Below are 24,693 nucleotides of genomic sequence, written 5' to 3'. Positions count from 1 at the left end.
CAATCCTCCAGTAAGCCTAATGATTAATTTTCCCAATGACAGGTTCACCTAAAATAACATTAAATTTGTAACATCTTGTATGTAATTAGATTATATCAGCTCTTTTAGAGTTTTCTCTTTCATCTGTTTAGGGGGTCTGTCTTTGTTTCACTGAATTTTAATATCTAAGGAAATCATCTCAGAATATGATTGCCTAAAGTTCATATGTCTAAGAATTATTAAATTTGATGGATTTTAGTTAGTTATACATGAGTTCAACCCTTCTAAATCTGTTTTAATCCTTTGAGATGTATATTTTTAGACACCTCAAGATTCTTTTAGCCAGAACCATCCCCACCTTCTCAATTGGTAATTAATTTCTTAGAGTAAATTTTAAAATAGTTGAATATATTCCCATTTAGCAAATTTATATAGCATTAGTCCAAAAATTTCACAAGTATGACTCATTTCGTCCTTATGATGATCCAAGAATGTAGATACTATCATTATTGTTTGCATCTTAGAGGTGAGGAAACTGAGGCATGTTGATTTAAATCACCTCAGTTTACACAGTTGGTAAGTGGAGAAACCAGTATTTGAATCCAGATAATTGGACTCCAGGGTCTGTATTATTAAAGAGACCTTATGTTAAAAGGAATGACCATTTTTAAAGCTTTTCGTATATATTGCCAAACTGCTTTACAACCAAGAATGGAATACCATTTAACGAGCACTGATGTTATAATTTTTTTAAAAAATTGTTTTTTAATTTAATGAGTAAGAAATGGTATCCAATTGTTTTAAAATTGTTATTTGATTACTAATGAAGTTTTAATGCTTTGGGATGGTTTTACCACTTCTACAAATATGAGTTCTTGTCCTTTTATCTCTTAAAATCTTGACGTTTTTGATGAGCTCTTTACATAATAAATTTAATATAGCATTGCCTCTGTATATGTATCTATTTCTAATCAGTTACTTGTTAAAAACAAGTAAGGTAGTTTTGTGTCTTTTTTCGATGTACCAAAGTTTTCCATCTGATGTAGTGAAATCTATCTTTCTCTTCATGATTTCTTGTATGACAGACAAAGCCCAGAAGCTCAAATCCCTCTAATGGTCATAGAGATAATGCAATGAAGTGACAATTGGGAGTCTTGGGACTGGGAAGGATTTGAGGCTTTTTCAAACAGGGAGAGCACCACAAAACTCTAATTAGTTACTGATTAGAATAGGCACAGTGCAGCAAGGTCTAGATTGTTTTTCCCTGAGAAGATATGGATTATAACACACCTGTGTGTGCATGTGCGTGTGCTGTGTGTGTTCCTGACTAAATGAGACATTAATTAATAGTATGACCTACAGGAAGTAGTGGCATCTCTGCCCTCTGCACCTTGTTTAGCACCTTGGTTTTATTGTAAGGACTTCAAAGGCCCAGTCTGAGTTTCATTACTTTCAGTTACTAGTTGTATGACCTTGGGTGATTACTCTAGCTCTCTGTGCCTCAATTTCCTCATCTGTAAAACAGAGATAGTATCTACTTCTTAGGATTTTTTAAAGAGTTAAATGGAATAATATATGTGAATATGCTTTGTAAACTATAAATTACTGTAAATAGGTAAAGAAGTTTTATCTGAGTAGACATTCACAGGAATGATTTGAGAGATTTCATGTGAGGGATTATATAAACTAAAAGGGCCACTCTCTCTTCCAGAGGGGACCCCAACATCAGATGTCCTCCCTGGGGTAGCTCATCCACAGGCTCCATGAAATTGTCTTTCTTACCTATTGCAGTGAAACCGACCATTTCCAGCTATAGCAACAGAATGAGGTAAGACATGATTTCCATGAGGTTGTCCCATTTTATGTTTGTACATAATATATGTAATCAGTTCCTAACTGAGGGATATTTAGGTTATCTCTAGAGCGAAGATCAACAGTGGTGTCAGAAGTGCTTCCTGTAACATTATTTCCTCCAGATTGGAGAAGTTTAGGTAGAAATTCTGGCCTCCTTAAAGGTTGAGGCAGAAACACAGAGAGGGAGAAATTCATCCTGCTCCTAGAAATACCTTGTGCAAAAAGTTATAATTCTACCCTTTCCTTTTTACTCCTGTGGTGTGCTGAGCCAGTTGGTACCAGCTCTCCAGAGCCAACTGTTAAATTTTCAGAAATGTTAAGAATTGATTGTTAAATACAGCTATTATAAACAAATTATATAAACTTACTACTAAATCAATTATATTACAAAACAAAGGTAATACTCAAAATTCATCACTTCGTAAGATTTTTCACTACATTTTACTATTATCTATGTTCTCAAGGTTATTTACATCTATTGTATTTGTATGGTTGGAAAACCATATAATAGTGACCTAATATGTGTCCCTTCCTAACTCCATGTTTAATGGTGTCACATTTCTAGCTTGAAATAGGTCACAGGGGGAGTATTTACACCATGAAATTGGCAAATGCTACAAATCAGGTCCCTCGCAGACCCATCTGTTAAACACATACAAACACACCACTCCTTTAGTTCATTTGTCAAATGTTTTCGCTAGTCCTTGTAGGGCATCCAAAATCCAGAAGCTGTGGGGGTAGTAGACAATGCAGCTTCTGGAATTGGACTGCAGATTTGCATTCGACCTTCACTACTTACTCACTGTGTGACATTGGGCAAATTACTGACCCTTTCTGTGTATCTGTAAAATGACAATAAAAGAAAGACTACCTATCCCATAGTATTGTTTTGAAGCTTAAAAATCTTACTACCTATAACCATGTAGAACAAACAATAATTAACATATGTTATGTATTATGATTATTTTAAGTTAGATAAATTATTTTTAAACTAAGTTTAGGGGTGACAATTGTTAGTAAAGTTACATAGATTTTAGGTGTACAATTCTGTAATACATTATCTATATCTCACATAGTGTGTTCACCACCCAGAGTCAGTTCTCTTTCCATAACTATATATTAGACCCCGCTTACTCTCTTCTAGAGCCCCCCTCCCCCCTGGTAACCCCTATTGTTTATGTCTATGAGTTTTTGTTCCTTAATTTGTTTGTCTTGTTCTTTTGTTGTTTTCAGTTTTATATACCCCATATCAGTGAAATCATATGGTTCTCTACTTTTTCTGGCTGACTTATTTCACTTAGCATTATAATCTCAAGATCCATCCATGTTGTCACAAATGGTACTATTTTATCTTTTCTTACCGCTGAATGGTATTCCATTGTGTATATATACCACAACTTCTTTATCCATTCATCTATCGAAGGATATTTCCATGTCTTGGTCACCATAAATAAAGCTGCAATGAACATTGGAGCATACTTGTCTTTATGTATAAATGTTTTCAGATTTTTGGGTAGATACCCCGGAGAGGGATTGCTGGGTCATATGGTAATTAATTCTTAATTTTTTGAGGAACCTCCACACTGCTTTCCATAGCAGCTGCACCAATTTACATTCCCACCAACAGTGTATGAGGGTTCCTTTTTCTCCACAGCCTCTCCAACACTTGTTACTATTTGTCTTGTTGATGATAGCCATTCTGACTGGGGTGAGGTGATATCTCATTGTGGTTTTTATTTGCATTTCTCTGATGATTAGTGATGTTGAGCATTTTTTCATATATCTATTTGCCATTTGTATGTCCTCTTTGGGGAAATGTCTCTTCAGGTCCTCTGCCCATTTTTCAGTTGGCTTGTCTGTTTTTCTGTTGTTGAGTTGTGTGAGTTCCTTGTATATTTTGGATATTAGCCTCTTATCGGAGGCACTGTTTGCAAAAATCTTCTCCCATTCAGTCAGTTGCCTCATTATTTTGTCGATGGTTTCTTTTGCTGTGCAGAAGCTTTTAAGTTTGATATAGTCCCATTCATTTATTTCAGCTTTTACTTCCATTGCCTTTGGAGTCAAATTCATAAAATGCTCTTTGAACCCAAGGTCCATAAGTTTAGTACTTATATTTTCTTCTATGCAGTTTATTGTTTCAGGTATTATGTTTAGGTCTCTCATCCATTTTGAATTAATTTTGGTACATGGTGACAGACAGCTGTCTAGTTTCACTATTTTACATGTGGCTTTCCAATTCTCCCAGCACCATTTATTGAAGAAGCTGTCTTTTGTACATTGTATGTTTTTGGCTTCTTTGTCAAAAATTATCTGTCCATATTTATGTGGTTTTATTTCTGAGTTCTCAATTCTATTCCATTGGTCTACATGTCTGTTTTTCTGCCAATACCATGCTGTTTTGATTATTGTTGCCCTGTAGTATAAGCTAAAGTCAGGGAGTGTGATACCCCCAGCATTGTTTTTGTTCCTTAGGATTGCTTTGGCTATTTGGGGTCTTTTGTGGTTCCAAACAAATCTGATGATTTTTTGTTCTATTTCTTTAAAAATGCATTGGGATTTTGATAGGGATTGCATTAATTCTGCATATTGCTTTGGGTAATATGGCCATTTTAACTATGTTGATTCTTCCAATTCATGAGCACGGACTATGTTTCCATTTCTTTGTGTCTTCTTCAATTTCTTTTAAAGTGTCATAGTTTTCAGCATATAGGTCTTTCACATCCTTGGTTAAGTTTATTCATAGGTATTTTATTCCTTTTGTTGTAATTGCAAAAGGAATTGTTTTTTTTAATTTCTTTTTCTGAGATTTCATTGTTAGTATATAGGAATGCAATGGACTTTTGTATGTTGATTTTGTAGCCAGCAACTTTACTGTATTCATTTATTATTTCTAATAGCTTTTTGGTGGAGTCTTTAGGGTTTTCTATATATAGCATCATATCATCTGCAAAGAGTGACAATTTAACTTCTTCATTCCCAATTTGGATGCCTTTTATTTATTTCTCTTGCCTGATTGCTCTGGCGAGGACTTCCAACACTATGTTGAAAAGCAGAGGTGATAGGGAACAGCCCTGTCATGTTCCTGAACGGAGAGCAAAGGGCTTCAGTTTTTCACCATTAATTATGAGGTTAGCTGAGGGCTTGTCATATATGGCCTTTATTATGTTAAGGTATTTTCCTTCTATACCTATTTTATTAAGGGTTTTAATCATAAATGGATGCTGTATCTTGTCAAATGCTTTTTCTGCATTACTTGATATAATCATATGATTTTTGTCGTTTATTTTGTTTACGTGATGTATCACATTGATGGATTTGCGTATGTTGAACTATCCTTTACCCCTTACATTTCTAAATTATGACATGAAGCCTCTTTCTAGTCCTAGTTTGTCACATGATTCCTAGGTACTTTACCATGTTTGTCCCTGAACATAATCCCCTGGGTGGATGATCATTTAAAATAGAGCTCTGAGAACTAGATACAATATTTCAGGTACAGCCTATGCCACACAAAGTACAATAGAATCTCCCTTAGTTCATAATATGGTTTACCTTTTGCTGCTTACAATATCCCTGACGTTTTCAGTGCCCATGACACTGCTGACTCACATGGAGTTTTCTGAAACTCTTCTCTTTCTCATTCCTTTATTCCCAATCTGTTTTTATACAAGTAGGTAGCCCCTATACATAACTACCTCGTCTGTGCCTTTCCTGTCCTCCCTCTTCAAGCAGACCCCAGATGGTGGACGGAAGGAATGGGGGCACAGTGGCAGTTTATCCTCGTGGGCTTTGAGCAGAGTTCCCTTTCCACTTGGGCGTTGCTCTTTGCCCTCTTCCTAATTCCTTGCCACGGCCATGCATGGCCTCCTCATTTTCATCACCTGGACAGACCCCAGACTTAACAGCCCCATGGACTTCTTCCTTGGCCACCTGTGCTACCTGGATACCTGCTTCAGCACCACCACCATCCCGCAGATGCTGATCCACCTGGTGGTCAAGAACCATACTCTCTCCTTTGCCTCCTGCGTGACCCAGATGTAGCTGGTGTTTGGTGTGGGTGTGGCCGAGTGCATGCTCTTGGCTTTGATGGCCTGTGACTGTTATCCTGCTATCTGCCACCAGCTTAACTATGCCCAGATCATGAGCCAGCAGGTCAGTGTAAAGCTGGTGGATACTGCCTGGTTCTTCAGGCTGGTTACATGGCATTTCGTGGTCCGATCTGTGGAGACAACCACATAGAAAACTTCTTCTGTGAGGTCCCCATAGTGACCACCTCTCTTGTGGAGACCCCCACTTTAGTCTGAGGGTGATCTTTGCTGATGCCATTGTGGTGCTGCTCAGCCCCACAGTGCTCACTGGCTTCTCCTATGCCCTTATCTGGGCCTCTATCTTCAGCAGAGCCTCCTTCTCGGCTCGGGGGGAAGCGCTTCTCTACTTGCACCTCCAATCTGACTGTGGTCAGCTTTTGCTATACCTCAGCCCTGTTCTCTTACATGAACCCCCACAGCACACATGGCCCTGACAAAGACACGCCTTTCTCCCTCCTCTACACCATCACCGCCCCCATGTGCAAACCCATCATCTACAGTTTCCAAAACAAGGAAAGGAAGGGGGCCATGGTGAGGGCCTGGCCCAGGCAGAGTCTGTCTAGCTAGAAGGCTCCTGGAAGGGAAGCTCCCTCCTCTACCTCTGACAGTTGGGTAACTCACCAATGCTGAAAGGCTCCAGGAAAGAAGAGTACTCATAGCTTCCTCTGTACTAGAATCCCACCTGGAAGATCCTATTCATGTCTAAAGCTCATCTGTTTGACTTTACTTCAAGCATTATTTTATTTTGAACCTTCCTCCCGAGAATTTGAGATGTTTCTAAGCTTTTATTTCTTCTAAGTTTTCACAACAAAACCTGATAAATACATAAGTGCATTTAACTCCATTTTATTTGTGTAGTACTTTGACAAGCTATTATTCCCAGCCTGAGTTTGGCATACACATTTAGGAGTAAACCTTTTCCTCTTTCAACTTCTCATTTCGTTCTATTTTTCTTTCTCACATTCCACTCTCATATCCTGAATATGCCCTCATCCACCCTGCTCCTATATGAGAAAAGTAGGGGAAGAAGTAAGAAAAAGATAATTAGAGAGCAGTGTTGAGATTATGAAAAGTCAATTAGAGAAAAGAAGAAAAACTAAAGATCAGCAGCCTGAACTCCATCTTTTTAACCTCCACTAGTCCTTGAGGCAGAATTTGTGGTGGCATTAAATTGCCAATACTGCATTCTATTTATATTTATACTTTGTGTTTTGTTGGGGAAGGACAGGTGGGAAAGGCCAGTGTGTCAAACCCCTTCTCCTAAATCCTCTAGTTGCCAAAGTAACATGACTGCTTGGTATTTCCCTTCAGATCCAAATAGTAAGTGCCTCTACAAGCTTCTCAGACTACCAGTTTCCTTCCGTTATTCATACCCCAGATTAACTCCCCTCTCCCTCCAGCCTTCCTTTTTCTCAACCATCTTTCATTTCACTGCAACTCAATCCTATTCCACCTTAATCCTCATCTTAAATGGGTCCATTTCATCTCCTGTACTTTAAAGAATATCTTTCCACCCTACCTTCACCATTGCAGAAGCCTTTCTATTTGCAACCCTGACCTCTCTGGTTTCCTCCAGCTTCTCTCCTTAACCAAACCCAGCACCTCTTAGAAGGGTATTATATTCTCAGCTGTTCTCTTCCTTTGAAAATTACATCTTTCTCATGCCCCTTTCATAATAGATAGGCAAGAAAAGATGATAAGCCTGTTCTTTATTTTCTAGTACCACTTCCATAAGATGAATGCAAATCACTTAGGATGCCCTCAAATAGATGTTCCACCCTTTCCACATCTTTATATCACATATTACCCTCTGCAATGACTTAAAGCAGTAGCTTCACTCTACAAGCTCTAATCCTTTGAGTCCAAACTGGTGAATCTCTAGATATCATGGGACATGTGAGAAGCACTTCTTAGACAGAGAGGTGGACGAAATGAGATACCACTGTAATCAAGAAGAAACAATAAGTGCAGAACCTAAAGATTTCCATTATCAAAGAAAAATTACACCGGGCCAGGTGTAGTTAAAGGAAAAGTTAAACCGGTAGGAAAGACTTGAATACTGTTGCAATAGGAGATTGAACTTAACTCTGCTGAAACAAGTGGCTGGGGAGTTTTTTAGAGCTGCAATGACGGGGAGCCTCACCCAAAGGAAAAATAAGCTTGTTGGCGGTAGTTTCACCATTTTGAACAAGGCGCCCACTGAAGTTTTGCTCTTACCCTCCCACAGAGACTAGGAAATAGGAGTGCTATCTTCCTTGAGGATTACATTTCAAAGGGATGGCTCCCAGGTCCTTGAGAAAGACATTCCCTGGGTCTTAGAACTAGGAAGAGGCTTTTAAGGAGATTTATATACATTTCAAAGGGGCAGAGAAAGAATTTACATTTACAAGTAAATGCTCTAAGAAAGGGGAGGTCAGGGGCCCATGGTCAAGAAGAAACCCGTGTAAAGTTTAGTCAAGTAGAAAGGGGAATAGTAAGGTCTTCTTAGTCACCATGGAGAACAAAAGAAGTGCTTGTTCTTTCCCATAGGATTTAAGCTTCTTCTCCAAGTCTGAAAATTACTGCCTCAACAAGCCTTTAAAAGGAAAAAGAAAAAAGGAAGAAAGGAAAAGGAGAGGAAAGGATGCTTTTTAAAAAGTTTTCTGAAAAATAATTTTGTAGCTTACATTGGCTGGGCACTGTTATTTGCTGACATCATAAACAAGACAATTCTAGCTTTTAAGCTCACACATAGGGCAGACAAGAACAAACAATGGTAATACCAAGGAAAAAGGTTGTAAGAGGCCTATAAAAAGTACGTTGGGAGGGCAGATGATAACAGCAGCTTATATTTATTAAGCACTTATATACTAACAGCTTTACATTTAATCTTCACAAAACCTTTGAAGCACTAGTATTACTTCCATTTTGAGATGCAAAGCCGAGGCTTATAGAGGATAAGTGATTTGCTCAAAATCACACCGCATTTCAAATGGCACCGCGGCAATTCTAACTGGGGCGCCAGTTCCAGAGCTAGTGCTCCTAAGGAGGTAATCGAATAACTGTCTCCAAGAATGGAGCAGGCTTTATGCCGAGGCGGTGATATTACAACTAAGCCTTAAAGAATAAGCAGTGAATTGTGAGGTAGAAAATGGGGGAAGAGGGGATAGAAGCCAGGGAGGAGAGATTGCAAGCAAGAGGAACTGCATGACTGTTTAAATGGTACGTTCAACGTGGATGACAGAGGGTGAGCAGGGACCGGAGTGCTGAAAACTCAGGCTGAGTGACCTAGAACTGTATTCTCAAGGGCGAGCACTTTCTCGTTCAAGGTCCTGGGATCCCGGGAGCTCCGGATGCCAGGTGGGAACACAGAGTGGGGCTCTCGCGCATGAGCAATCCTGGAAGCGTCTCCCCTGCTGCAGCCTCTGCCTTGCTTGGTCCCTGGACCTGGGACGCACACAAAGAGTCCCCAGAAACCCCAGAGGCCATGAAAACCCACATAAATGCAGTAACAAGAAGCGACCCTGAAGTGCGTGCCCCTTCCCAGTCCCCTGTCATTTCCTTGAGCCGGCTCGGTGCCGCATGGCCAAACTACCTTAGAGGTTGCAGGCTCTGACCCAGTTACAGCCCGGCGTGGTCCGCGCTAAGAGCCTGCCACCAATCAGCCTTGCACAGCCTCTCGGATCACAGCTGTGGCGACCAATGTGCGCCTTCTCCTGGGCCGCTCCGCCAGGGCTGGAGCGCGCTAATTGGACCACCTCTGGGAAACAAGAGCTATTTTTGGAGACTGGGCTGCCACCCTCCGCCGCTGAAGATGCAGACGCTGGGCTTGGGATCCCCTCCGAGCAGAGTGGAATTGCTGAAATGCCTCGTCCCTTTGTCAGAGGATGGGATGGGATGCGGGCGCAGCAAGGCTGGAGGCAGGCCTGCGCGGAGATCTTGCCAATCCCACGGAGTCCTAGCTCCTAGCCTTGTCCGCCCATCCCTAGCCTAGGTCTTTCCAGGGGATAGCGCCCTCCCGCCTTTTAGCGAATTGCATAGCTGTTGGGTTCCTCTTACCTCTTTTGTAAAGCGGCAATGTCTTCTGAGCTTCCTTACCTCGCCTTTCCAGTTATCCACTCCGGAAAATCTTCCTTGATCCCTTCCCCTTTCTGGGTTCATTGGACTTTCTCTGAGTTTCCTTCATAACTTGTGCGTTTTCCTAACACTGTACTCTTCTTGTTTATTTACTGCTGTCTTCCTACTATTCTGATTTATTTTTGAGTCCTTAGCACAGTACCTGGACATAGGAGCTCTATTGCCTCCATAAAATCTTAAGCAGAACCCTGATGTATTGACCAAACAAAAGCAAAGGTGAAAGGAGTGGAGCGGGAGTATGCAGAGCCCTTGTGCCCACAAGGAAGCCCTGAGGCGCCTATTAATAGTGACTTCAGCCGAAATATTCAGTTTAATATATTGAAATATGGTTTACCCAGGACATGAAAATTAAACATGTCTAGAGCTTCTAGGGGCAGTCTTAAAAATCTCATCTTTTTGGACTTCCAATCTGATTACAGGTGTTTGTTTTTATTTTCCAGTCTAAAGACCTAGGTGTCTGTTTGCCTCTTCAGATCAGAGCCTCACGCTCTTCCCCTAACTCTGGGCTAGGGACCAAGTCAACAGATTCCCTTACCTCTGGCTTTCTATTGCGTTCAGCCAATGAGTAGCATAGGCAGGAGATCAAAATGAAGTAGAAGTGTGAGGTTGGGGTATTTAATCCTCTGTCTCTTTCCCTGTGGCGGTTGTGGCAAAGCCCCTTGAGTCCCTTTAGCTAAGAGCTGAGCTCCTGTCAGGTGGCCCTCTTTACCTAGTTCTCTGAGTATTTCTAACCACCATCACCCATTACCGGTGTCTGGAGGGTGCAATGCCAGGCTCTAGTTACTATATCCTAACCCAGGGGCCAAAAATGTGGGACGGGAACCCCAGATAGCTCCCTTTTTCTGAGTTCTGGAGCCACCATTCCGGTGACCTCTTCAGGCTTAGCCCCTCTAATACTAGATTCTGGGTGCTGTATCCATCTTGTGATTTTTCTACACCCTGCCACACCTTTGTAAATAATCCTTTGTTAAACTCTTCTCAAACTACCCTAATTTGAGTATGCCATCTGTTTCTTGGGAGGCCCAGCTACATTCTTGTTTTCGGGTTTTGTGACATAAAACCTTGCATCCTTTTAATAAACTTCTCCCCACCCCCCCCAAAAAAAAACACCACACACTATTACAGATGGGTTTCTATTTGTTGCAACCAAACAAGTCTTAATTAAGATAATATCTACCTCAATGTGGTTATGAGGATTAAGTTAGGTAAAATATTTCAAACATCTAAATCAGTACCTCCAAAAATGTTCCTTTTTCTCTTCTAACTGTAAACAACACCTCATGTGTCCCAAACATCAGACTGATCTGTTCTTTTGTACTTCTTATTGGGAACAACAAGCCCATTTCACTGTCAGTATTTTGCAAGGTTTTCCTTATTCCAGCTTTTTCTCGTCCAAGTGCTATTCTGTTCATGCTCTAGGTGCTGATATATTTGTGTTTTGCTCTATTTTGTATTGAAGTTTTTGTTCCTCAAAGGATTGAGTTAATCACACTCCTCAGTTCACAACACACCATCATTGGTCCCCGGCAAGGAAAGGCTCTCGTGTTTTCTATCTTTATTTCCTTTTCTATCTTTATACCCTTTATCTCCACCCCCATTACCCTCCCACCCCACAATAGGCATTTTTCTAATGTGCTTAATGTGTCATTTCTGTTTAAATATGTTCTCAGAAAATAGTTATTATTTTGTAGGCATGTATTTTTAAATGTACTCCAAAGCTACTGAGCTATATGTCTCATTCTGTGTCTTAGTTTTTTCACTAAGCACTGTGTTTCATCTCCACCCACATTGCCAGATGCTAACATTCAATCTGTTGCTTCACACTGATTTTTAGCATTCCATGGTGTGTGCTCACCACATTGTACCTATCCACTCCTCCAGTAGTGAACACCAACTCCGCGCCACTACAAATAACCCTGCGGAGAACACCCTCATATTAATTCCCTTCTGGACTTGTAAAGAATTGGTTTTATATTACTTAGACAGAGGAATTGCTGGGCTATCGGGTATGATTCTATTTAATGTGTTCAAGTAATGCCAAATAGCTTTCCAGAAGTAGTGCAACCATTCTTGCAGCAGTGCAAAATTCTATATTTCCACGTCCTTGACATTTGTAATTATCTAGATTTCTAATTTTTCTTGGTTTGATAGGTGTAAACTGATATCTCATTGTGGCTTTAAATTGCATTTGATTACTAATGGTTTTCATTAAATTTCCATATACATATTTGCTTTTTTTAATTCTGTAAATTGTTCGTTGATATCTTTCGCACCCTTTTTTCCCTATCGGGTTATCTTTTTCCTGTTCATTTGCAGGAGTTCCTTGTATATTCTAAGATGATATTATATCCTTGTCAGTTTTAGGCAAAGCAAATATTTTCTTCATTTTGCCATTTGCCTATTAACTTTGTCCGTGGTGCCCTTTATAGAACATAACTCTTTAATTGTTCTGTAATCAAATTCCTCAGTTTTTGCTTTATGGTTTGTGCTTTTGAAAGTGTTGAACTCTGTGGACTACTTTCTTAGTCATGCCTACTCTCTGCCTGACATCTCTAAATCTGAGTTCATTGGAAAGGTCCCTAGAGTCATTCCATCCACGCCTCTTCTTCATTGGACTCCAAAGTAATTGCACTGACTGAATTTCATTCTTAAGAGAATTTCATCTTCCTTGAGCCTTTCCCTCAGACTATGAAAAATCACATCTTGTAACTCTTTGAAGTTAGACTTCCCATAGCCCTGGGTACACATCTCACCTCATTTCCTTGTCTGTCAGGAAGAACCAAAATGGCAGGTACTTTCTCTTAGGATTTTCCTCACTCCCATTTCACTAATCAATTCCATCTTTGTGAGTCAGAATTAGATGCAGAATTGTTGTTCTGCTCTGCCATCCTCTTCCTTCTGAAGGACTATGTTACGTTAGATGAACTTTCCCCTCACATCTGGAACTTGGCTTTGTGCTGGTGTCATTTATTTGTTTCCGGGATCTATATGATCCAGCTTATGTTTTGGCAGACTCTAGCATATTTTTATAATGATATCACTTCTTTTCTTCTCTTTTATCTTCACCTTGATAATTTCTTTCTTGTTTCCACTCTCAAGCACATATAATCCCATATAAGACTCTTTCTGATGAGAAGTGCTCCTCCGATTCTACTATCACTTTCTTTCATTTTTGTTTTATTCCTCCTACTTACTGTCTTTGTCATTTTCCTGCTTTCCTTCCTTCCCTCCCTGTTCTTTTTCTTCCTCCTTCCCTGTTCCAATTTTGGAAATGCTGAAGGCAAGGACTGACTTTCTGGAGATCACAGTAAAGCTGCTGCTTCTGTCCCAGAAGCAGGTTCTTCACAAATATATGGTGTGTGTTGCATAACTGGTAATTCCTTTCCAATCACACATTGGAACCAAGTTCTGTTTCTTTGGAACAATGCACTGTATCTTTTTTTTACTGCATGTTCCAGGCATGAGTCCCATCTTACCAGGTTGTTTTTTATATCTGTGAGATATTATTTTCCTCATTGTATAAAATGTCAAGTTCTATTTGTGTATTTCCTGTATTCCGTGCACTGATGTAAAGGCCATAAGTACTTTGCCCCCCACCCCAACTCCTTTCTACTTACTTTTTCCAGAGAATTAGAGGATGTCACCCCTGCTACAATTAAACACTTATGCTTTTCTTCCAATGTCTTACTTGATGTCCTCTGTAGTATACAATTTGGGGGGTTTTCTCAGTATTTTTAAAATGTTTGTCCTCTCCATTTTATCTTGTCATCCCCACCTCCTGGCCACCAGCACACACACATACCATTCCCATTTTTAGATTAAAGTGCTTCTAATTCAGTTAACAATGCTAACTGAACACAGATTTTACCTTCAGGATTCTGAGAAGCACTCTGTCCCAAGTCATTCCTTCATCATTAGACTGTCAGCAACTTAAGGGCGGGCAGCATAATTTCTTGGAGTCTGTCCCAGAGCCTAACACTTTCCATAAGATATGCTCGGCAGTTGGTAAAATATTTGCTGACATCAAAATTCAGTCATGGTTCCCTTCTGGGATGCCTTTTACCATCATGCTTATAAGAATTACTTGCTTGCTTCAGAAGGAATTTTGACTTTCCTTTTTTATTCCCAAAGCTGAATCCAAGCCACCCTAAGCTTTCCTTAGCAGGTTGTGATCACTTAGAGCAGAGTAAGGTACAGTACCATTTAACAGGGGGGAAACCCCACTGATCTATACTTCAGATGAACGGGGTTCTGGGCCTAATGCTGTCATTCACCTGCAACCTTGGGAATGTCATCCCATCCATTCTTTAATTATATGCAATGAAATAATATTTATTCACTGTAAATCCTCTTAGAAGGAGGCTATACTTTTTAATAAAGTACTTGTGGTAGAAATAGGTAAATTTTCACCACCCAGGGGATGAAATGTGAGAGAAACTATTTTTCTCACATGCTCTTTACTGGAACAGGAAGGAGGAAGAAGAGAGTAAAGGAAGGATAGGGTGAAGGATCTGTGAAAGGTATAAAGTCCTCAATGGGAACTTCCCTTGAGGTCACTCCTCCTGTCTCTTTTTTTCCCCATTTTATTCAAGTCTACAATAAAAAATTGTAAATACCTTGTAGGGTTATATTTCTTATTGAAACCAGTAAAAGCATTATTTTATTTGTCCCAGAGTTGATAAGGAGTCAACTGAGGCAGCTTGCATGGATTCAGGGGTGTGGATACAGAGGGAATCAGAAGCAAATAAACCATAGGACATTGCAGAAATTGTATGAAATGCTGTGGAATTCCCAGATTTTGGAGATTGACTTTGGGCCACATTTAATCATCTATCTGAGACATTGGCAGACTCGTCAGACATGTGAGTTAATATAAAATGGCTATATGAGCATCACTAAGGTTTCTTTCAGCAATAACATTTTTGAAGATTCTAAGAGATGGTGGCATATTATTTTTTATTCCCAGCTCTAAAACCCTTTAATTTTTCATTTATATATTTAAGACTCAATTAAACACTTATTTTCTACCTATTATGAAAAAGGTCCCTTGCTGATAATTTCATTGATTCCAGACACACTTTCCCCCCACAGTTTAACATCTCTGAAATGGGGTGTGTCCATAAGCAATTATCGATGTCAGCTTACAATTACTGTTGGCCAAGCAGCAGTTATGGCACAGTTGTCATTACCTACACACGCCTGGCTGGGCCTTGTTGTTATTCTAGGTGGCATGACTAGAAATCTACAATCCCCTGGTGTTTCATTTAATTAACAATTTAAAGATCATTTGAAGGAATGTTAGTCCTGGCTATTGTCTGAACATCTTCCTTGAACACTTTTTGGCACGAAAAAAAAGTCCTAGCTTTAAAACTTGTGGAACAGATGTTGTGGCCTAGAAGAAATTCCCAGAGACAATAGTGACACTCTCTTTTTAAGAAATGGTGCTTCAGTAACACTAACATGGTCCAGAGAATATAAATGCATGGAAAAATACAGATGTCAACAACTCTGAATCAATACGTGAGTCAGAAGTGTCAGACTCAATATGAAGAAAGTATAAGAATATCGTAATGACTTTTCAGTTATATTTGTGTGCCTTGTAGTGATATAAAAAAGTTTTATCTCTAAATAAGGCTAAATGAGCTCTTTAAGCACGAGTGAGATTTTAAAATATAAGAGATAAGAAAGCATAGTGACAATTTAATTGGCGGTATTTTTTCTTTTTTAATGGCACCTAAAATAATGATGTACCACACAATTGATGTTGCGTGAAAGTCAATAAAATAAGGTAAATACTTCAGAGACTGTAAAAATAAAAAAGCAGTTCCAGCTCTCAAGGTATTCATAACCTGGAAGGGGGAATAAGAAGCACATGAAGAAAAATGGAAGTAAAAAGAAAATATAGTAATTGTCCCCAAAGGAGGCACAAACAAAAAAATTGGGGCATTTAAAAAGGAGGAAGAGATCACACTGGAATGGAATGGAGTAGGAAGAGTAAAGAGAATGAGCCAAGAATCAGATCAGGAAAACGAGCATTTCTGGGGACTGGTGAATAGCATATTTGGACTGTAGGGTTTGCTCATCTTTTTGGCTTTATAGACCACTTTAAGAATTTGATGAAAGCTATGAATCCTATCCCTAGAAATAAAAGCACACATTCATAATCAAAGTGCTTCGCATATTGTTTCGCAGGATTTCCCATTTACAGGTAGTAGAAAAGAGGGAATAGGGAAAAGCAGCCTTGGTGGACACCCCATGAGAAACTGGTACAGGCGACAGAGATAGAAATCCCTTTTCTGGAGTAAAGATTTGTATCTGACTGCACTTGGGAAGACTAAAGGAAACGTAATTAACAGCCAGGCAGAACTCATCCAGTCCACTCATCCAGAGATGAAAAGAACTGAGATACCCTTGGGAATCATTTCTAGCTGACTGGATGACACGGACTTCCAATTGATGGGTTGGTGACTAGACAGTGTACCTGGGAAGTGAAATGTCTGGGCAAAAAAGCATGCTAGGTCTTATTAGGGAGGCTCTTGACTCCCCTCCACCACTGGATTTTGTATTTAATTCAGGAAGTGATGGGGACATCATGCAGATTTCCGAGGAGAATGAATGTGTTCAGAGCTGTGGTTTAGCAAGATTAATCTTCAGGATTATAGGTGTGTATGAGGCTGGGGGAAACGTGTTAGGAATGTATCGCAGTTTGTTTTTATGTTCTCCAAATACATTTTATTTATTCAATTTCCTCTTCTATCCCTGCCACCCACTATTTGGCAGAGAGCCCGGCGGTTAGTAAGCATTTGGTAGTGCTTGTTGAATTGAAAGCCATAAATTCCCTTTGGGGGTCCCCTTGTAATGATCCCGCACCTCGCCAGGTGGCACCATTACAGCAGTATTTACAGAGCAGGCTTCTTTTTATAAGCACAGTGCTTCCAAGCAGAAAGGCTGTGTTTCTCTGGGGGAATTCACCTCTGGAAATAGTCGAGGTGGGAAGGCGGGGAGTGGTAGCTGGGATAAAAGAGTCAAGAATACTGCTTTTGTATTTCTATATCGTGTCTTATTGTAGCTGAGTAGCTTGGCTGAATTTCTACAGTGATGCAGATGGGGGAAATGCTTAGGAAAACCTGCCTTTTCAAAGATGCAGTTAGTTCTTTTGTCTCATAAGAAGCATAGACTTAAATGTATTTGGGAAAGAACTGTTCCTTATTTGTGGGGAAACTGGGTGAGCCATTTCATTATACATATCAAGCGGAGACCCTGTCTGTGGTGATACTGAGTCCACATAAAACTGCGGACTTATGTTAGAGGCCAGTTTGCAACTCTTAGAAAAATAAGCTATTTCTATTTCTCTAGTACAGATTTTAGTTGTACCAGGCTAAAGTTGTAGCTTGTTTCTACAGATGTGTATGTGTTTGTCTTTTGAGATGAAGAGCTAACCCTGAGAGATTTCCCTTAGAGCGTGAGAGGTGGGAGTGCCAGGAACTGAAAGAGCTGTGATGAATTACCTGCAATGTTGTGTGGAGCCCAGATGTAGCTACGGAGGGGACCATCTCCTCACCTCTGTGTAGCAGTCGTGCCCTGGCAGATTCTAAGTATTATTACATTCTTAGCATATTCTAATGAATACCAGTATAATTTGGATTTGTTGAGTAGGTGGGGAGTAATCAGACTCATGTGAAGAGCTTCAATCAGTGTAGGAAATACCCTGGAGGCCCCAGGAAGCAAGGGTGTATTGCCAGTTCAGTATAGTACCAGTTCAGGCAGGGTCTTTTCTTCTTTGGTGTTTTCCAAGTTAAAAAGTCTCATTACTCTTTGGTTCAGTGATTCTTTTTGACTTAATTCTTACCTTTAAGAATTAAGTTGAAATAACAGACCTTTTCTCTAGACAATGTACATACTTACATGATTTTTGCATTCAATTTCAAGGGGCTGTGGCCTCTGAACTTCCATCGTGTCCCAGGTTAGGAATCTCATCTGAAACTCACTCATCAGGTGCATTCCAAAGGAGAAATCAAGAGGAGAGTGGGGAATAGGGTGGAAGAAGGAGGTGGGAGACTAACCTGTGTTGGATCCCTGTGAGAAGCTGGTGCATGTCACTGAAGGAAGGTGAAGAATTGCTTTTCCTGGGGAGATATTTTGTATCTATCTGGACTTAGAAGGAATAGGTAGAAAACTTCTAGGAGGCTGGGTTAGGGGACTGATGACACATTTAGAACAGTTGGCATAAGAAGGGGAACCAAAATAGAGTCAAGGCTTCAAGGGTTCAACCAGACCTTTCTACAGAGGCTAAAAGGGCTACACTGCTTTGGGATTCACATCAGACTCTGCAGAATATGAGCTATAGGGAACGGTAAAGAACAAGAATGGAGCTTTGTCAGGGAGCATCTGGGAACATCGGCTTCTTCCTCTCAAGGAGCAGGTCCAGAAGACCATCTTCTTGGTGCCATTCTTGTATTGACATCCACTGGCATCTGAGAAGGGTCACCAAAACCTGAATTGCAATTTCTTGTTCCAATTGAGAAGATAAAAAAGTGACTGAAAGTAATGTTATTTCCTTTTCAGGACTCTTAGACTCTTGATTGGGGAATAAGGGACTTTCTTCTCTGAAGATCCAAATAAAAGAGCAATTAGTAGCATGGCTCCTATCAAGGGTTCTTTAAGTCAGAAGACCTGGGTTTAAGTTCTGCCAACTACTAGCTGTGTGACCTTGAGCAAGTCTTGGAATCTGTTTCTGGAACTGTTAAGTGAAACTAATAGTACCTACTTTGTATGGTTGTTGGGAGATAATATTGGGCACGGTGTCTGGCACACAATAAGTGCTCAATAAATGATAGCTACTATTGTTGATATTGGTGCTGAATACTGGAACCATAACAGGAACCTATCTTCTAGCCACTTCCAGGGACACATCCCCACTAATATGCTTTAGTTGCCCTCTCTAGGGCAACTAGAGAGGGCCCCAGACCACATTCCCCAACCGCTGTACAACTCAAAGCTTCCTCTGGTCATATTGTGTACAGGGCTGGCCCCCAAGACCTTTTTGGCCCATAACTGCATGACATTTATGAGGAAAAGACCCATTTCAGCTTGGGAATCTCATCATCCCCCTTTACTTGATTATTCTGAAGGATAAGAGTTCTTTAGATAGGGAAGGATTATATAAAAAGAGAGTTTCTAGAACCTTCCCTAGGTAGTTTTGTTTTCCCAGAAGAGCCAGTCATCACCATCACACCTCCCGACCCCCACCAAGAAAACTACATATAAGAAAACTAACATTTGCACAAGACTTCCCAGGGGCCTTAGATAATTTTCTCCCCTACAACTTTTTGTCCCCATTTTACACATACAGAAACTAAGTCTCAAGAAGTCAGTCAGTGTAGTACTGAGATTCTGTGACTCCAATGCTCTTTTCACCTCTCTGCAGCAACCAGCAGCAAACACACACACACACACACACACACACACACACACACACACACACACAGCACCCTATTTCATTCTGCTCCCAAATTTTATTTGGGATAGCCTTGGGAAATCTCCAACGCCCAAGGGAGCTGACCAGAGCTGATGTCAGTCTCAGCTCCCTGGGGAACACCTTACCGGCATTCTCCACTAGAGGCCTGAGGCAGTTATTGCAGTTTCCTTTGTGATGTGTCACTCTGCCCAGAAATCCCCGGCAAAACCTCCCGAACAATACCCTCGCAGGAAACCTCCCAGGAAACAGGTGTCATGTCTGCCATTCCAGGACTCAGATTTGGAAATCATTTATCAGGGGCCAGGTGCTTCACTTGAAAAGAAGTCTCTTGTACATCTGGAGTTCTGGCTACTAAAAGCCCTTGTTAATTTGGGAGTCTCAACACGTACCCTTTCTTTTCCCAGTCCAGCTGGAGGTCAAGGTCCAGGATGGAAGGGAAAGCAGGTAGAGTTGGCAAGGACTGTCCAAACCAGGGCAGGGATGGTCAACTCCTTGGAATTGGAGGCAAGGAGAGAGGAGGGAAGGCATGGTCCCTGCGGCTCCCACTAAGTCCTGGTCCATGCAACGGGCCCAGAAGCCCGACCCTGACATCGCCCTAGGACCAGTCAGCAAGGAGGGGAGATGACACCTCTTTATTAAGATTAATACCAAGGAAAGCATTCAGAAGGAATACACAGAGGAGGAGGAAGGGCACACAAAGTCACCACTTGAGGAGATGGGAGGGAGGCACATCAGTTAAGAACCTCAGGACAGCCACATGCTCCATGCCCTGGTTGTGGGGGAAAAGAGGAAAGGAGAGGGGAAAGCGCCATGATAGCCAGGGGCTCACAGAAGGGTCTGAAGCCCCCTGAACCTAACACCAGAGCCACAAGCCCTGCCCCTAAGGGCTCACACACTACTACACAAGTCAACACACGTAACACACACAAGACATTATGGAGGCAACACCGAGAGGCAGCAGGCAGGGGACATATTGACAGGAAAGGAACTGAAGTTAAGCGGGTGTAGCCAGGAGAGAGACAGTTTTTGGCTGCGGCCCCAAAGAGTCCCTCAAATGTCCCCTAAATCTGGGCTGTTGCTGAGCACCCCAAGTCTCTGCCTGTGAACTGGGCTCTTTGTTCTCTAAGCCCCAGTGAGTGGATAAAGCAATTCCAGATGAAGTCAGTGGCAAGGCAGGATCCGTTCTGCATGCAAAATCCTAGAGGTCGACCTATTATATCTTCATGCACATTCACAGCCAGCTCCTCCCAGCCCAGGGGCCCTGGGAACCCCATTCTCTCAGATTCCTAGGGCTGCAGTTCCCTCCTCAAGCTTCCTTTACCAATCAGCAGCCGCAGAGATCTGTGAGGGGGAGAGGCTTCTGTAGAGCGCTGAATATCTTGGATTTCAGCAGAAGGGTAAATTTTCTGTTGCCAGAACAGAATACCCCAATTCCTTAATTTCTAGGTAAATCGTTAGAGACTATTTGCCATAGTCCTAGAAAAGTCCTTTTTCATAATAGAAAAAGCAGAATTTTATTTACACAATTCAGGGGTTCTCCTGTTGGCTGGGCAGGGGGAAAGGAAGGGTAGAGGATGGATGGGAGAGTCCAGAGATGGGCGCTTCCTCTCCGGGAACCTCACCTTTCCGCAGTGTGCTACGTCTCGCATGGTTAGGCAGAAAGAATTCTCGATGCTCCCAAAGTCCTTCACCCTATCGATCTTTCCTCCGGGGAGTCTCTCTCTGCCTGACCCACAAGAGCAGCGACCGGAGTGAAGCGTGCTGCGCCGCGCCGTTGAGTCCGCTGGCGTCACGCACTCGGAAACCCAACGCCAGCCCGGGAACGGGGTGCCCCGCGGGGTCCCCTCACAGGGAGGCCTCGCCCTCCAGCTGCAGCAGGGTAATGTCGGGCAGATCGAGGGGCTCCACAAGTGGCCCGGCCCCACCACGGAGAGCAGCACGGGGGCTCTCGAGGCGCTCACAGTGACTGGTGGGTGTGGCGGAGCGGGGCATCTTCTTTCCGTCCTCTTCCTCGTCGTCGTCCTCGTCCTCGGGATCTCGACCCAGCAAACCGCTGTCCTCGATCCCAGGAGCAGGCGTCTCTGGTTGTTGGGGCGCTGCCGGAAAGCCCCCCTTGCCGCCGACCACGCCCAGGCCGCCCTGGCGGGGCGCCGTGGTCATAATCTGGCACATGGAGACGATGGCCCGCTGGTTGGCGCACACGTCGTCCGAGAGCACCTGGATGTGCGAAGCCTGCTCGTCCAGGGCGCCCCGCATCGCCCTCACGTCCTCAAACAGGGCCTGCAGCTGGGCCTTCAGGTGCTCCATGAGTTCCTTCATGCCGCCGTTGTACTCGCCGGAGATCACGTCGCCCACGGCCGGCACGGTGGACACCTCCAGCGGTGCGGGCATGTCGCCGCCGTCCTTGGTCATGATCTCCAGCAGAGCGTCCTCCATTGAATGGCAGAAGCGGGCGGTGGCCGCTCCGGGTCCGGTCCAGCCCGGCCTCCAGAGTGGGGGCGGGGCGGGGAGGAGCCGAGGGAAGGGGGTGCTCCCGGGAGGGGCGGGGAGCCCACGCGAGCAGACGAGTCCCGGGCGGAGGGCGCGGCAGGATCCGGCCCCGGAAGAGCCTGCGGGACGAAGACCCGACGAGAGTCCCAGCGCCCGCGCCTCTCCCGCTTGCCCCGGGGCGAAAGTGCCCTCTCCTGCGGCCTCGCCTCCTGAATTGCGCTCGTGTCAGCGCCGCCCTCCCGGAGCCACGAGCAGCAAGTGCCCGCCGCTTCCCGGGATCACAGAAGCGTTCGCGCAGGGACCCGGGTCGAGGCCAAGGCCAGCAGCAGGTCCAGCTCGGGACAACCCCCCGGCCATTAACTGGCAGCGCCGGCAAGTGTGACAGGAGCGGCAGGGGCGGGCCTCCCAGCAGCGCCGCGGAGGCTCCCGTTTCCAAGGCGACGCACGGTACGTAAATGACGTGTCTCCATGGCAACCAGGAAGTGGAGAAGAAAAGGGAGGATGGCTGGGAAGCTGCAGTGGGGCTCCGGTGTCTGAGCTAGGGGGTGGAGCGGGAGGGGAGGGTACGCTGCAGTGGCCTCAGCTGAGGCTGGAAAGAGCGTGTGGTTGCAATATTTCTTAGGGAAGCATGGGAGCAGTTTGCTGCATAAACTCCCAGGTCCGGGAGAGGTCGTCTCCTCTCCTAGTCTGGGTGTTACACACTGAGCCTACTACCTTGGAAGGATATTCACCTGCCCGCAGTCCTTCTTCTGAGGATTGCGCTAGAGCCGAGTGCTGCTTCTCTGTCCTCCAGCGGTCCGCAGGAAAGCAGACAGGATACAGAGTCCTAGACGAGCTGGGACGCGGCGGCGCCCTGGAGCCGGCCCGCCGGCCTGAGAGGTGTAGAGGGGGGAGGACACTCCGGAGGTTTCCGCATCTCTATTCGGCTTCTGCAGTAAATCAGCCCTCTGCGTGTAGATATAGATAGCACAGGAACCGAGAAAGAATGAGATTCCTCCTCCCATAAGAGGCCCACCCACTCCTACCCAGGGCACTGGGAATTTTTCCAGGATGGTGAGGCAAAGTACTTAAGTTTTGAAAAAGAAATCTCCATAAGAGAAGAGATTTTTGCCTCTTCCATGCCTTCCATCACCATCAAGGAATCCCCAGCACCTAAAATAGTGCCTGGCACGTAGTAAGTAAGTGCTCAATACATTTGTTGAATGAATAACAAGAACCCTATGTCCTGTTCCCCCATCGGTAACCCTCCAGCCCACACATAGTGGATTTTAGGAGACCTGAACTGAGTTTTGTATCTGCCACTTATTAATTCAGAGACCTTAAATAAGTCTTTTTCCTGATCTGTTAGAGGATTGGCCTGGATAATTTATAATGTTATTTCTGAATAACCCTCTGCATCAGCTCACAGGTGGAAAGGGTGACAGTGTGTGGGATGGGTGGATGGGGGGACTGTGTGTAAGGATAGCTCCCCCTCCTCAGGCCTGGTGCCCAGGTACAGACCTACACTGAGTGTCTCAACCTTTGTGACAATTCCTTTCCCTACTTAAGGGACGAAGTGGGAGGGGAGCAGGAGGAAGAAAAATGGGATTTAACATATTTACAGATGGCTTCAGATTGAGAAGTAAACAGCACCTGGGCAGCAGCATACTAATATAACCTTAGTCAATTGGAGAAGCCAAATGATCAGAAACCAAAAATGAAGTTCACAAGAAGAAATAAATCTGGGGAGGAGAAACAAACTGTATCACTCCAGGATGGGGGAAGAGCTAGGTATGAGTGAGTGTTTTGTGTACTGGTGGTTCAAGGTTTCCCTGGTTGTGCACTCTGGTTAGGAAGAGTAGGACTGGCCCAGAGGAACTCTTATGGGCACTAAAGAACTGTTTGGCGTAAGCCTGTTTTACTGCTATTAAAATAGAAATAATTGGGGAAATACCCTACATAGCAGAGTGTTTAAGGCATTGCTGATATAATAAAGTATTGTGCACCCATTAGAAATTTGATTTTCTAAACATATATGAACAAATTAAAACCCCTACGGTATTGTATTTTCTAAAACAAATGATCCAATCCTATTTGCTTGCTCATTCCTTCCTTACTCATTCCACAAACTTGTGGCGCTCTCACCTTGCTTATCTCTCCCACCTTTGTCATGTGCCCTACAGGTTATTCAGAAAGCTCAGGAGAAGACAAAAATGCGTTTCCTTGGTTTCCCTAAGCACAGCTGACTTTACCAAAAGACTACAAAAAATCTATACTCTGCTCTAACCAGAAAAGACAGTCGTGACTTGCAGGGTTTTTTGCCTGGGTCTGTTGCTTCACATTTCTTGACCAACACTTGGCATGGACTTGCTGGCTCCTTCACTCTTCAGGTGAGTTCTTGCTTCCATCTACAAGGAGTGACCCTGTCCCCAGTATAGGGCCTCCCTCTTAGCCTTCATCTTACATTAAATGTAGCCCCCATATCGTAGGAGCTGGATTATACCATCATACAAGGCCCTTTGCTACTGTTGTTGAGGATACCATGTATGTCAAGGCTTTCAGCATAAGATTACATCATGCTCCCAGAGGTGCTGGCAGAAGGCCACTGAGAGTGCAAGGGGTCTGAGCCTAGAGGGAGGGGAAATTATTGGAGAAGCATGAAAGACCTTGGGAAACAGGTGCAGAGATCAAGGGGTGTGGCTGATCCGG

General features: G+C 43.1%; 3 protein-coding genes across 3 annotated transcripts in view; 2 read left to right on the top strand and 1 right to left on the bottom strand.

Annotated features, from left to right (window-relative positions):
- Positions 1-5,572: 5,572 nt before the first annotated feature.
- Positions 5,573-6,488, top strand: OR10AD1 (olfactory receptor family 10 subfamily AD member 1; the record flags this gene model as incomplete). Its single annotated transcript, XM_081058959.1, is given in 7 exon segments — positions 5,573-5,601; positions 5,603-5,671; positions 5,673-5,871; positions 5,875-6,025; positions 6,028-6,105; positions 6,108-6,250; positions 6,252-6,488. Coding segments are annotated over 7 exon segments (906 nt in total).
- Positions 6,489-20,132: 13,644 nt separating this feature from the next.
- Positions 20,133-22,397, bottom strand: CCDC184 (coiled-coil domain containing 184). Its single transcript, XM_081060354.1, has one exon. It carries the CDS (start codon positions 21,949-21,951, stop codon positions 21,361-21,363), a length of 591 nt encoding a protein of 196 aa, XP_080916480.1. The 5' UTR covers positions 21,952-22,397; the 3' UTR covers positions 20,133-21,360.
- A 1,850-nt stretch (positions 22,398-24,247) lies between these two features.
- The window catches only part of ASB8 (ankyrin repeat and SOCS box containing 8), a 30,086-nt gene continuing 29,640 nt past the window's right edge, over positions 24,248-24,693 (top strand). Inside the window, exon 1 of the mRNA XM_081060352.1 lies at positions 24,248-24,374. The gene's annotated coding sequence lies outside the window, so the exon portion shown is untranslated. The remainder of the gene's footprint in view (positions 24,375-24,693) is intronic.

This window comes from Rhinolophus hipposideros (genome assembly GCF_964194185.1).
Source record: "Rhinolophus hipposideros genome assembly, chromosome: 9".
Classification (NCBI taxonomy): domain Eukaryota; kingdom Metazoa; phylum Chordata; class Mammalia; order Chiroptera; family Rhinolophidae; genus Rhinolophus; species Rhinolophus hipposideros.
This window is presented reverse-complemented; position numbering and strand designations above follow the sequence as displayed.

Coding starts and splice junctions, on each gene's coding strand:
- CCDC184 (XM_081060354.1), bottom strand. CDS start 21,951: ATGGAGGACGCTCTGCTGGAGATCATGACCAAGGACGGCGGCGACATG.